General features: G+C 35.4%; 1 protein-coding gene across 5 annotated transcripts in view; it reads left to right on the top strand.

Moving 5' to 3' along the window:
- Positions 1 to 14,870, top strand: part of CDH11 (cadherin 11) — a 230,452-nt gene extending 215,582 nt beyond the window's left edge. For all 5 annotated transcript variants that reach the window (XM_052686662.1, XM_052686660.1, XM_052686664.1 and 2 more), the window contains 7 exons: positions 1,195 to 1,382; positions 2,854 to 3,107; positions 4,084 to 4,220; positions 4,435 to 4,556; positions 5,332 to 5,449; positions 11,640 to 11,891; positions 12,860 to 14,870. In XM_052686662.1, the coding sequence (XP_052542622.1) occupies positions 1,195 to 1,382; positions 2,854 to 3,107; positions 4,084 to 4,220; positions 4,435 to 4,556; positions 5,332 to 5,449; positions 11,640 to 11,891; positions 12,860 to 13,356 (1,568 nt within the window). In that variant the 3' untranslated portion in view covers positions 13,357 to 14,870. The remainder of the gene's footprint in view (positions 1 to 1,194; positions 1,383 to 2,853; positions 3,108 to 4,083; positions 4,221 to 4,434; positions 4,557 to 5,331; positions 5,450 to 11,639; positions 11,892 to 12,859) is intronic.
- The last annotated feature ends 216 nt before the right edge of the window (positions 14,871 to 15,086 follow it).

Genomic DNA, 15,086 nt, shown 5'->3' with positions numbered 1-15,086 from the left:
CAGTTACTCTATTTAATCATTTGCTCCTAACTTAAAATCTTTATTTGGAATACTTGTGAACAAAAGCAGGATTTGATTAGTGTATGTTAACATCAAACTGGTTTCTTCAAAATGATTCCTCGAACCTTTAATGAATTTTCTGCTTAGATTCTGGATTTTTTGTGACTGGAGTTAATGGCCTATTTCAGTTGTCTTTATGGGTAATGAGCCAGGTCCCTGCCTCGTGTAACTCTCTGGATGTTCCCAGAATGAGACTGTAGCAAGAAAAAACAATTATGGAGGGGAGGAGAAATTATTTTTTCTCCTGCAGTTTTGTTGTTGTTTGTATTATTTTTTACTCATAAATGGTGATTAAGTGGCATAAAATGTTGATGTAGATATGTAGATTTAGGATCAAGTTCCATTATTTGAAATCTGGAATGTTTTAGGAAGGTCCAGGAAGCAGTGATGCCTGAAGGACAACTGTTGGTGGGAGATTTAAACAGAAATAGTATTGTTCTTTTCCAGTGTCCCTAAATACACAAGGAGAAATATGCAGGGCATCACAAGTATGAGATGTTTGGGAATGGTTTTCCTATTTTATTCTGAGAGAAAGCTTTCTGTGTGTGTGTGAGAGAAAGCAATCTTTAATGGCAATTATTTTAATAATAACTATTGCAATCATTTATTCATCAAATTAAAGCCACAGAAAGCCATGCATTTATTCTTTAGGCAGTACAGAAGTGAGGTCTATCCAATTCATGTTACATAATTTGTGACTCCTGAAAAAATGGGCAGAAACACTTCTCGAATATAGAATTGAAGGTTATACTGTGAGTCATATGAAACAGAATTGTCCTTCCATTTCTGTAATAACAACATCTCCAATATGAATTATAACCTTGATGTCACCATAATTTCTGCATTCTGACTGATTGGTGGCTTTTTTTAACCCCTCTCTGCACAGATAGGTACACAGATGTTATGTAAAACATCAGTGAGGAGGTAATTTTACATAGATTAGGTTGTGTTTTAAGATTTCACAGATGACTAACTTCTCAGAGCTCTTTATACCATAACATTCCTTCAGGGGATTTGAAAATGTAAAATATCACCATATTTAGTTGGAACTTCTTATAAGTTAAATGAGTGAACTATACAACTGGAAAGCAGACTTCAAACTTGAGGCAAGTGCCTGTTTTTACCTTCCACCAGGTGTGTACCAGATGTCTGTGTCAGAAGCAGCTGTTCCTGGAGAGGAAGTAGGAAGAGTGAAGGCCAAAGATCCAGACATTGGGGAAAATGGCTTAGTAGCTTACAGCATCATTGATGGAGATGGCATGGATATGTTTGAAATTACAACAGACTATGAGACTCAGGAAGGTGTTGTAAAGCTTAAGAAGGTGAGTAGAACTGTCCTTTCAAACCCAGTAAAGTGTGGCATTCTTTGTTTCTGCCCAAGAATTTGGTAGTACTGAGTTAACATCTAAGCTAAAATATCAGTAATTGCAGTTTCAATTAATTTGTGTCTAAAGCCATGATTAACTCTTAATATTCCATTTCCCCATTAGCTGAATTGGAATGGAAGAAAATAACCAAGAAGAGTTACATAAAAACTGTACAGTGGATTAATTGCACAAACTAAATGAATTCATAATAAAAAGTCACGGTAAAATACAATGCCATCAGCTTCACTGTTAATGAAGTTTTGCCTAGTGCTGATAAGTAGCAGACATTCACTGTTGCTTTATGTTCAGTCGTAACAGCCTCATGCCCTATGGTTTAAAATCCTCAGCTACGCATTGTCCACAATATTGTTCTGAAGGAGTCACAGGCTATGCCAAAAGCAGCAAAACTAAGGTGATTTCATACATCAGCATATTTTTAGAAGTGTTACTAAATGAATGCTAGGATACAGTTTAGAAATCATAAATATTATTCATTGTTTAAGCGTTATTATTTTGCCCTTTGAGTCTTCTTAACTCTTCATCTCTCTTGGAGGTATTCAAAAGTCACAGCAGGAGACCCGGGCAACTTCACTTGTGAGTTAGCCCTGCTCTGTGCATTAGGACAGTCTCTCAGGAATAGACCCAGAGGTCTCTTCCTCCAATACAAAATTATGCTGTGCTACAATTACAGTATTTGTTCTATAGATGGGAATGTATGCTTTATGTATTTTAAAATGTGGGCTTACTGGCGCTGCCTGTATTCCATCTATGTTCTGAGTCTTGACTCTGGTGAGTCGTTCTTGGCAGCTGTTTCTCAGATATTTAGAGGCATGACCATTTTGAGGCTACCAGTAATGCAACACAGCAGCCATTTCACACTGATGACAGTGCAGCTCTGCTGTGACGTGTATCAGGCTCTCTGAAGGACTTATGGGAGTATTATTTTGCTTCCTCTTTGTAAAGTGATATGAAATCTATGGACAGGAAAAAAGAGAACATTATAACTTCTCTTTTGTGCATATCCATATTTAAAGGAATACGTACCAGCTTGGGATAGATCAAGCCTGACATTCTGTAGGTAATCGTGTCCCATCCATCCCTCTTTTATGCCATGCAACAGGCTGCATCAAGAAAAAGTTAATTTTGCCAGTAAAGATCATTTCCTGAAAGATGCAGGAAGCAAAGAGCAAGACAAGGATTCTGTCTTGGTATTTTCAGTTTCTTCATATGCTGCTCCATACATAGAATGTAGCTCCTTCTATTTGAGTCTTTTTGTTTTTAAATACACACATTTCAGTCCAAGCTTGTTGACAGATATGCTCACATTTGTTGTATGTTATTGAATACTAGGGGACTGTTTACTGCTTTTACACTCCAGTTTAATTAACTACGTTCAATGAATAGGTTATTTTCTTGTTTCTCTCAGGTCTTGGATTTTGAAACCAAAAAGTCCTACAGTCTGAAGGTAGAGGCAGCCAACGTGCATATTGATCCAAAGTTCATCAGCAATGGGCCATTCAAGGACACAGTAACAGTGAAGATTACAGTGGAAGACGCTGATGAGCCGCCTGTATTTTTAAAACCAAGTTATATTTTTGAAGTACAAGAAAATGCAGCATCTGGTACTGTGGTTGGAAAAGTACATGCCAAAGATCCTGATGCTGCAAACAGTGCTATAAGGTATGCTCCATTAGAGCAGGGTGTTTATTTCTAAGCACTTTAAGCTTTTAGAATTGTTATGCAAATTACTAAGGTAGCATAACAGACCTAGGATAGCAATATTCTAAATTTGCCCAGAATATTTAGTAACAGTAACCATACAGGTACTATTCTTAAAGTCCATAGCACAAAGAAATACTTACCATTGCTACATCTACCTAAAACACACATAAGGACATCTGAGTTAGACACTATTCTATGCTTCATTTTTTAAATAAAATATCCTGTGCTATTATCACAGCATTTTTTTTCCTTGGAAAATAGAATTCTGGGCAGTAGATTGTGTTCTATGTTGGGTAATTGTAAAGGATTAGTTTCTAAAAACAAGTACAAATACATACCTTTCTGCAATTATATTAGGAAGTCTTCTATTAGTGTATCTTTATCATGTTCTCAGTGTAGCTTAAATTGTAAAACACTTTCATGGGTATAAATAACATTTCAAAGACTTGCATTGTAAATATACAAGAATCAGAGGTGTGTACAACTACGGAACTGTGTAGATAATAGATAATATTTAATAATCTGGAGTGATCAGTTAACACTGAGTAATCCAAAGAGCAGCAGATGTACTTAAAAGATCTTTGATCAATATGAAGCAGATAAAAACATAAAAAAGTCTCAGTAGATATTTAAATAAATATCTCAGTGGGTATTTTTATCATGTATTGTAAAAGAACATAAATATTTTGGTGTTTTAACATAGAGAGTTCAAAGAACAATAATTTCCATTTACTGAAAGCATACTGGCATATTTTTTCTACACATAGAATTGAAAATGGTCAACCTACTTTTAAAACAACCACATATCATCCCATTGATAACACGGGTAGGGCTTACAATTATTTAAAAAAGATGATGTTATAAAACAAACTTGAATGCATGAAACTGCCAAGTCTTTCTGTTGTCTAATTACTCATTTTTCAATTTTCTTTAGGTATTCAATTGATCGTCACACTGACCTTGAAAGATATTTTACTATTAATGCAGACGATGGCAACATCAAGACAATAAAAGCTTTGGATAGGGAAGAAATTGCTTGGCATAATATCTCTGTCTTTGCTGTTGAAGTCCGTAAGTATTTCACAGAGTTCTTTTATAATCAGTGATGTAAATTCTGTAGTCTTCCACTTGTCTCAGCTTGGTACGCTGCAATAAATCCCAGTAGAAATACTTAAGCCTATTTCTTCTTTACTTGTACACAGCTCATACAGTTTTTGCTGGGATTTTACTTGTTTCAAGGGGTCTTCCCTCTTCCATTTCATTCTGATTTTGCTAACTCCCATAGACAAGCAACACCAGGAAGCCAAAGTTCCAGTTGCAATTAAGGTTGTTGATGTCAATGACAATGCTCCAAAATTTGCAGCAGCCTATGAACCGTATGTCTGTGAGAATGCTCGAACCAATCAGGTATGCCTGTGCTCTCCCACCATCCCTGCACATCAATTTCTTACTTTGGAGTGTGTAGCCCAGTTTTGTATTGGCAGGTCAAATATATATATTTTTAAATTTTGGCCAAAATATCTTAAACAAACAGAAACATAATTTCCTTTGTTTTTATTTTGAATTACTACAAACTGTTAGCAATAGAGTGCTTTGTATTTTGGATGTGACTAGTGTTGACTGTGGGGATCCACCAGTAAAGAAGCTGCTTGGGAACAACTCACTCAGTTGTGAGCTTGTTTCAGATATTAAGAAATAGCAGCTTCTAAGGGTCACAGTACACTGCTTGAGGGGAATTAGCCTAAAGATTTATCTCTGAAGAAAAAGAATAGCATCAGATGAAAATAAGGCTCTACACACTGTCTGCACTTCAGGAGTTAGTGTAGCAGTTTGGAAAAGATGTGCCAACTCAGTGTGAGCTGCTGAAGTTTCTGCAAACTTTTATTTAGCTTACTAATTTAACATTAGCAAAGATTTGCATATAAGAACGTGTGGGTAGGTGTATACTTTTACATCTATAAATGTAAAATGTAATACCAAATAAAGATTGAATTCCAGTTTTTAGTAAGTAAGTATGCACTATGTTTATAATTACATACATCTGTTGAGATGCTTTGGAGTTTTCAGCTATATCATTTGACTTTCCAAGTTCTACATATTCAAATGATTTCTCAGAATGCTATCTGTGTGTAATGCATCCAAAGAAGGAGCTGTTTGCTTACAGACTACTTTTCTTTTACAGCAATTTATTACAATTAGTGCTGATGACAAAGATGATTCAGCCAACGGACCAAGATTTATCTTCAGTTTACCACCTGAAATTATTCATAATCCAAACTTTACACTCAGAGACAACAGAGGTTTGTATGCAGGTTTCCTTTATAATAATGGCCAAAGGAAAACTAATGCCCAACTTAATGTCACGCAACAGCATTTTCATTAATTTTGACAGAGTGCCTCTTTTCTAGAGGTTTAGAGTTAAAGGAAGAAGAAATACAGCTCAAATATGGGGATGTTTTTGGAATAATGCAGTGCTTGTTAACTCACTTTCATTTTCCTGAATACATATTTTAAATTACATAATAATGCTCTGCATGTAAATCCACAGCCTCTTCATTTTCCAGGAAGAGGGCGAAAAGCACCGACAAAATTGTTCAATAAATGTGAATGGCAGAGCTCTTTGATTTAAACAAAACTACTTGGTAAGCTAGAATTAGTGGAGAAATACATCCTCCATTACACTGTCTGTATTTATTTGTTCATCTAACTGTGCTTGCTAGTTTTTGGGCCACAAGAGAATGCAGACTAGGGTCTAATGGAAAAAAGTCAGTACCACACTAACTTACTGTACAAAATTATTGCCTTGAAATGGAAATCCAGACTGGGTGCATCTTAGCATATAGGTATCATGATCCCTTCACCAATTTTCTGTTAATGAGGTATTCTTATAATGAAGTACTGCAGTCACAATGAGTACAATAAGAGGTAAGAAATTTATACAGGGGAAAAAAAAGGCATAGATGAAAGCCAGAATTTATTTGATCTTCTGACATGGTAACATCAGTGAACCTAACTTGCCAAAGGCTCAGGAAGCCAGAGACTTAAAAAAGAGAGAGAAAATGAAAATACAAATTCAGCCATTATAAATATTTATTATATTTTCTTAATGGTAATCATTATGACATTCATGTTCAATGTTCATTTGCTTTTTTCCTGTATGGAGAAAAAAAATAGAGTTTCAGTTCCTGAGAAATTAGTTTTAATTAGCAAACCTTAATGTTTGAAGGAAACTCGGACTCTTTTCTGAAATGTAGTACTCATTTGAACTGGCTTAAATAACGAATCCAACGGATTCAGTCTAGACTGCCTGAAATACAAAAGGCAACATCACCAGCAACAACTTTTTTTCTCCCAAGTGTTTTGTTCTGGTATGCTTTCTGCCTCTATAAAAACCTGAAATGAGGGTAGCTGTCATCAGAGTTCCAAAACAAAAACTCCGTAATTCTTGAAGGATCAAAGTAATATTGTTGCCTAGTGCTTGACACTTGTACATACATAAGCAATTCAAAAAGGATCCAGTGAAGAGGATATATTTATTCTCTTTAATGTAGTAAAACACTATTTTTGAAAAATTGATGAATGTATTTTTAGAGAAGTAAATAAAAATGAATTATTTACTTGAGACCCTGAGGCCAAATTTCTCCTTAAGAGGTAATTTATGGTCATTGCACCAAACTGAAAGTGTTTTAGAGTATTTAATCTAGGAGAGAACAGATAGGTTAGAATTGAGATGCTCTGATACAGCTGCAGGCAAATGATATTTTGGTCTTACTTCAGACAACTGCATTAATCCTTCATTTCCACGTGCAGAAAATTAATTTTTAAATTATTATTATTTTAATGACAAAGTTAATCCAGATAAAAATGTTTTGCAGTGGAAATGATGATACATGTTGAATGCAGAGGCTGACAATTGTGGAAAAGGTTATTTAAACTAGTTGATACTTAAGACCAAATCTTCCTGTATAATTTTGTAACTAGGAAATAAATATTGTAAAGCAATTCATCCATTTGCAAACAGTCATTTCATCATTTTTGTATAATCTTTATTGAATACATGTTGTCAGTGTAATTATTTCTGTATTTTTTTAAATATTAGATATGATAATTAAAATTATACATACTTCCATAGAAAGAACTTTTCAGAGAGAGCGTTACTATCTGCAAGTCAAATAATTTACATGATCATTTAAAGTTTCTTTTTTCATTTGTAAATCCGAGCAGCTACATATCGTGCCATCACTTTCAGAGCAAATTACTAGTTTCAGAGAAAAATGGCTTTATTAACTGTGGAGAACAGTTAATGAAAACTCCAATGTTTGGGACTATTACAGAACTTTAAAGTGAATAGAGTCCTATAATTATCATTTAATAGTTTCTTTCTACAACCCCTAAAAGTAATCACATATTGCAGTACTCCAAAAAAGTAATCACATCCCACATCCTATTAATAGCCTACTGTGTTACCAACTTTTTCAGCTGAGACTATCTTCCATAGAAAACATGAGATAATGGCTTATCACATGCTGTGATAAAACACCAAATTACTTTTGTGCTGTTTACTTACATTACACCACATAAATAAACAGCACTGTGTTAGCCTGGGCCCTGTTCAGTTTCAGTCCATTGATGTCAGAGCTTCAAAAGACCAGCAGAGGCTCGTGACACTTCTCAAAAGAGAGATGGATTTTTAACAGATGGATTTCCTGCTTTAAATCCTGCTCTGTCCTCAAATGAAATGCCCTTTATGTGGACTCACCTTGCATGAGCCCGGCACGCAGCCAGTATTGCTGGAAGTACTGCAACCACCCTGCTATTGCTTGCTGCACAAGGATTTGTTATACCACACAAAATTCAAGTGTAGCAATGTTTCCAAATACGCCACACACAGCTTTATAAAGACTGAAATTAAGTTTGTAAGTCAGTTCACTAAAATCAGTGACTAAAATCCATTTTTTCAATATAAAAACACTCTCTTGCACTCCACCTTTTAATCAAGAGATTTTGAAGCATATGAACAGTAAAATATAGTGTTTTGCCATGGATTTTCTGTAGCACTTACCAGCACTTAGTAATGATTTCAGGCACTTGGACACCTGGAATTCTTCAGGCTTCCCGCTGAGTCAACACTCTCTTTCTGCTGAAGGTGACAATATTCACGATGCACTCAGCTTCTTTCATCTAGAAGCATCTTTACGTAGTATTGGGATACACAAGCCTCCAAAAGCTAATCTATTGTTACCTTTATGTAGAAGAAAAACTGGGAAAGCGTCAAAGAAACCACCAGAAAAAGGAGAATCAAAAATCAGGAAAATCAACTGTAAACATCTTCATGACACAATGCAACTTTAACTTTTAATTTGAAAGATTTCATAGAGAGTTCATGCGGTTTTCACTTACAACAATTTTGGATATTGGAAATTCCAGGCAATAATAGCTGAAAAATGAGAATATGTGTATTTTTCTGGATGACATCAGAGTGAATATTTTCTTGTTTTTGTCTTTGTGTTCTCTAAGACTGACAGCCTGGTAGCTCCCATATGTGTTAATAGTTTTAAGCCAGTACTGACATTTAGCTTCTGTTTCTTGGCTTAAAAAATGCCATTATACCTGGATTATAGTTATACTCCTGGGACTTGAAAATGATGAAAAATCAAGGATGAGAATATTATCTAGGATTACATGTTTTCTTTTGTTTAGGTAAAGAAGGTTTTTATTTTTCTCTTGTGGATATTATGTCCCTTCTAAATGTGAGAATTGAACAGAAAAAGAAAAAAAAAAAAAAAAGATGCAGTAATCCTTTTTCAACTTTAAAAAGGCGTGCTGATTGGATTTTAATTTTAAAAAATTGCAGTGAACTAGAAATCACCCACTGGATCACATTCAGCCTTAGTATAACACAGTTGACCATAGTGGAGCTGGCCGTACTTCATAACTGAATAATTTGCTATCCTTTTCCAGTAGGAATGCTATTTAAGTTGCCAACATTCAGGAAAAATACAGTATAAAAAAAAAAAGTAATCTACGGACTAAATATACTGATACATGATATTGTCTGTGTTCCGTTTCAGACTGCCTCTGCAGCCCCTAGGTAGTTGCATCTCCAGCCTTATATTAATGTTCATATATATATTTTGCCACAAGAGTTATCTGCCTATTGCCCTCTTTAACGTAGCAGAGTAGATCTTTGTTTCCATGTCAATTAAATGAATAAATAAATACACTTTAGTCAATCCTTTGGAGTTATTTGACTCTATATCAATAGATGTTAAAGTATCAGTTGATGTGTTAATAGTTGATAGATCTTTTATTTGTGTTTATATCAAATTGTCATGAACCCAGTAATTTAATGTCCAAAAATAAGATGCCTATCACACAAACATTGATATTGCTAAGGTTCTTAAAAAATGGTGCCACAAAACCTAGATGGACTAATGTTTAGAAGGGTAAAATTACTGTGAAGAGACAAAAGAGCACCTCTGAAAAACAAAAGTGATAAATTATCAGATCTTTATCAGCTTTTCTATCCTCAGCAAATAGGACCAACAAATAAAGGAGAAGTTAGCAAGTTTTTTCCTACCTGGGACTTCAGTGTCTCAAAGACTACAGTGCAGACGTAACCAGTCTGGGCATCAATTGTGCTGGGCCTGGCAGAAGAAGCAAAGACATTAACTTACTCATTCTACATATAACAAACAGATTGTATACAGGACAGTCCTAAAGAAACTCATCCTTTTTTTGCTGTGATCTTCAAAGAGTTCCAGTAAGCAGGGCCCCAGGACAGGCATTCTTCTCATCCCGTAAATTGCTCTGTGTCCAGCAAATCTGGGGTCTATTACAGACCTTCTCCTGCTTCAAGGGTACTGTCTGTAAAGGTGGTTAATACAAGGCAAGGATACTTAACTTTTAGGATAATTTATTCACAGATTTTCAAGGAAAAAACAGTGATTAGATAATTAAAAAGAGGTTTTATGGTTTGCATTATTAAATTCTTGAATTTATGCTGACTCTTCAACAGGAAAATGATTAATCTTCTGCAGTACCTCAAGGCAGCAATAAAATGGAGGAGAATAGCCCTCCATTAGTAGATAAAAGGACCTTTCTTTTCTCTCTTTTCTTTTTGTTAGATAGTGGAAAATCCATTCTGAAAACAGAAAAGGTTGTGAGAAGTAAATCTTTGTCATAAACTAGTTTTTGAAGGTCTGAAAACCACAGATATGGTTGTTTCATTTTACTTACTTATTTCAGGGTGTTTACAAATTTATAAACTTTGATTCAGTCTGAGAGCTGAAAAACAAGAAGTACAAATAACGAAATGCTGTTCATGTTTCCTTGCCTTTTTCTGGTCAGGCAGGGAGCAGGAAGCACTGGCTGCCTCATTCCAGTGTTTCATTTCACACACTTCCCTTTCAAATGCTCTTGCTCCAGGGAGAATGAAGGACTATCCAAAGTGACCTCTGTGCTGAGAGCAGCTTGGTTTCCATGCTCTGGACCAGGAGGCCCAGAGCATGCAACTCTTCAGAGAGAACAAACAGAAATAGTGTTAGAGTGAGGACTATCTTAACTCTTGTGTCATGGGCACATAAGTAATCATGTGCCCCAAAAGACTGTGTATATGTGATCGAGTTGTCTGACTTCTGGCTTTGAGGAGTTTGGGTGAAAAACTAGTTATGCCAAAATGTGGCTTAACTTCACTGTGTCCTATTGAAACAAATGAACAAATCTGCTAATACGCAGCATGTGTTGACTTCTCTGTCTTGATGGGATACTTTGTTTCTTCCATTCCTGTAGGTCTGATACCAAGCACAATAACTCAGGGATTTGCTTTCTTCCCCTCCACCAGAGGTTTTAATCCTGGAAAAAGCCTAGAACTTGCACAAAGAGCAATGCCAAGGCCCAGTCATTCTAGTAGCTGATGAAGTATTGTGGTTTTCCCAGAAAGTTAGCGAGGTGCTAAAGATACTACTCTCATCATCTATGATAATCATTTGTAGAATAAGCTTTCAAAAACATATGTACTTTTTAGTATAGTTAACATATCGGATTGCCTTAGCGCTGGTATTTCTAATATTTAGCTGCTTATATGATGCCTGTTTTATAATAATCATAAACATTATGAGTTGCAAAATCATTGCTTTGTTTACTGTGACCATATTGCCTTATGGTGTTTAAGTAATTTGTGAACTCACATATGCAGGCTGCTAAGATTCTTTGAAAAGAGAACAATATATATGCAAATCAGTATTAACAAAGAGAACTAGATGTTGTGTTCCTAATCACCCTAAAATAATTAAAATGTATTGTAGTACTGTGTGAAGGAAATGTAGGACTGTGATGTTTTGGGTCATTATGAAGGTGTCCTGGTTGTTTTTACATGCTAAATCATCTGAAAATTCAGTGCCATTGCAGTAATATATATTTTTTCCATATTTACTAAGGGGATGGATGACTTTGAGGAAAAAATGATGACTATCTGTCTTCTTTAAACAGATAACACTGCAAGTGTTCTTGTTAGACGTGAAGGATTTAGTCGTCAAAAGCAAGACTTGTACCTTCTTCCTATTGTAATAAGTGATGGAGGACTCCCCCCTATGAGCAGCACCAACACCCTGACCATCAGAGTCTGTGGCTGTGACAGCAATGGCTCCTTGCTCTCCTGTAATGCTGAAGCCTACATCCTCAGTGCAGGATTAAGCACCGGAGCTTTAATCGCCATTCTTGCTTGCATTGTGATTTTGCTCGGTAAAGTAGTTATTTACTCATTCTTCTATAATTATGTGTATTTAAAAGTTAAGTTTGCCTTTCATTCCAAGGTGTATAAAAAAAATCTTAATCTCTTACCATGTATTCTTATGACAGGCTGAAATGCAGTATATGATGACTGCAATAGCAAACACGAGTGCATATGTCTGGGCACACTCAAAGAATGTCCTTTTGTGGCCCAGTATCAGTTAATCAGGAGTGCTGTTTAAAGGAGGTCACGACATACAGTTTTAAGTTTTGTGATCTTCCCTGGATGACAGGTTCCTTATTGAGGTCAGCCAGGATTAATGGCTCCTGCCAGCTATTTCCCTCCAACTTCTCTTGTGTGGAAGACAAATGAAGGGCTCGGAAGATTTGCTTTTAAGAAAGTGCTATAAAGCACTTCCTATTTGAAAATATTTATATAAAATGTTTTAATCTACTCCTATTATTTAACAGCCATTATTTTCTTATATATTTAAGTTATTTTAAATAAATCTGCAGTGAGAAGAAACACATCAGTAGATGTGTGTTGAGCTGTTGCTTCAGAACAATTCCATTTTCATGGAATGCCTAGAACGTTGCATTTTAGCTTTGGGCATACAAGAGAGAGAAGAGACTCATCCTATTTTGCTGCAAGCAGACGTGATTGGACCGCTCAGGGGCGGTGCTGCAGCAGTCACTAGGGGCCCACAAATCCTTTTCATGAATTAAAGTTATGCAGTAATAAATAATTAGTATGAGTAGTGGCATTCAGCCCAAAGAGAAACCTTCAAACCCTTATGTTCAACTCCGTGTACAAACATCATAGCTTTTACTTAGCTGGGTATGCTAAAAACACAGATGCTAGCAAAACCACATGCTGAACTGAAGCATAAAAACTAAGATTTCAAAGAATGCAATAATCTAGTTATGAAGCAGTTTCTGTTTGAGAGTGAAGTCTAACTTATTTTCTTTTTTCCCTATAGTCATTGTAGTGTTGTTTGTAACACTGAAGAGGCAGAAGAAAGAACCTCTGATTGTTTTTGAAGAAGAAGATGTCCGTGAGAACATTATTACTTATGATGATGAAGGAGGAGGAGAGGAAGATACTGAAGCTTTTGACATAGCTACCTTGCAGAACCCTGATGGCATCAATGGATTTATTCCTCGTAAAGACATAAAACCTGAGTATCAGTATATGCCAAGACCGGGGCTTCGACCAGCTCCCAATAGCGTTGATGTTGATGATTTCATCAACACAAGAATACAGGAGGCTGATAACGATCCAACTGCTCCTCCCTATGACTCTATTCAGATCTATGGCTATGAAGGAAGAGGCTCAGTGGCTGGTTCACTTAGCTCATTAGAGTCAGCGACAACAGATTCTGATTTGGACTACGACTATCTACAAAACTGGGGACCTCGATTTAAGAAACTTGCAGACTTGTATGGCTCCAAAGACACTTTTGATGATGATTCTTAACAATAAAGTTTAATATTTGGCCTTAAGAACTGTGTCCAATGTTCTGAAGAATCCAGAAGAAATGTAAGCAGGTATTTTTTTAAAAATCAAGAAAAGTCTCATTTAAACATTTGACAGAAGGGATTCCTTTGATAAAAAAGGACATAAAAGTGGTAAATACTGTGAAGTACCTTTTCCTACAAAAGGCAAATGCAGAAGTTGGCTGCCAACTTCACTAGAGGAAAAAAACCCACTTAAGAAACACAGAATATTTAAATGAAGGAAAATGCTAAAAGTGAACCTACAGAGAAGGGAAATCTTTTATGTATTATGAACATCTAAATCTTTTATGTCAAAGAAGCTTCCACAAATTAGAAAAGTTAACAGTTCTGAGCTGTAATTTCGCCTTAAACTATGGACACTCTATATGGTAGTGCATTTTTAAACTTGAAATATATAATATTCAGCCAGCTTAAACCCATATGATGTATGTACAGTACAATGTACAATTATTATGTCTCTTGAGCATCAAACTTGTTACAGCTGATTCTTGTAAATCTTTTTGCTTATACTTTCATCTTGAACTAATACGTGCCAGATATAAAAACTCTGTCTTGTTGCAGTGGGAGGCGCCCTATTTCTATGTCATTTTTAATGTATCTATTTGTACAATTTTAAAATTCTTATTTTAGTATACATACAAATATCAGTATTCTGACATGTAAGAAATGTTACAGCATCACACTTATATTTTATGAACATTGTAATGTTGCTTTAATATGTGCTTCAATATAAGAAGCAGACTTTGAAATAAACTGATTCTTTTTTTAATTCTTGTTCTGGTTATTAAGCATATAAGAACAAAACATAGTGTTTCTAATGTCCCATTTATAGTTCTGACTAATTTACTACAGTTGTGACCTTTTAATAGCCTTATTTATTATGTGTTGGTAGTTGGTTTGTTGCCTTGTTAAGTGATTATTTAAAAATCAAGTACATTTTAAAAATGTTTCTTAGATTTAAAAAAAAAAAAAAGTGTAACGTCTGGTGAACATTTTGTACCCTCTATCTACAGCTTGTGGCTGCTCCCAGAACACAGTAATAATCTTCCTATAATACTACTGTGTTTTCTGGATTAAATTAAGTGTAATACTTTTAAATATGTCCCATATAATATGCATTTATCTTACGTCTTAGGAATTCCAGAGGTTTCAGAACTGACTTTACAAGTGGACAGGAGTACTCTGTGCTTACAGCTTACTCCAGGCTTGTGATTTCCCTGCCTGTGCTAAACTGCAGGTTTTAGAGACTGAAATCTGACCCCATTTAGTTATAAGTTCCCTAAAGACTGTTCTACCTGGCAATTACCTTACGTGAATATTAATTAAGTTTCTGGCACTTACTTTTATTTTATTTTTCATTTATTGCAGTAGAATAGAATCATCCACTGATAGGAAGGTGTTTTGATTTGTGATGACAGAAATACGGAGTGCTTTCAGAGTCGTTCTTTGTAATGTATGTTTTTAATCGAAAAATGATCTATAACTTTTTTTATATTAGTTCAGAACGAGCAAGGGATTGGAATATGTTCCGTGCATCCACATTTTCAGCATCTGTGTACAGCTGCAGTTCTTCTAAATTTAATATAGTTTGCTGTTTAGGGTCAGAGATCAGCAGCTGCAATATGGGAAGAGGCAATAAATAGAAGTGATATCCATTTTTCTACTGTTCATTTTACAGACCCTGTCCTT

Source organism: Tympanuchus pallidicinctus, unplaced genomic scaffold (assembly GCF_026119805.1).
Source record: "Tympanuchus pallidicinctus isolate F22 unplaced genomic scaffold, pur_lepc_1.0 scaffold22, whole genome shotgun sequence".
Lineage (NCBI taxonomy): Eukaryota > Metazoa > Chordata > Aves > Galliformes > Phasianidae > Tympanuchus > Tympanuchus pallidicinctus.
Note: the sequence above shows the minus strand (reverse complement) of the source record. Positions and strands in the feature narration are given on the sequence as shown.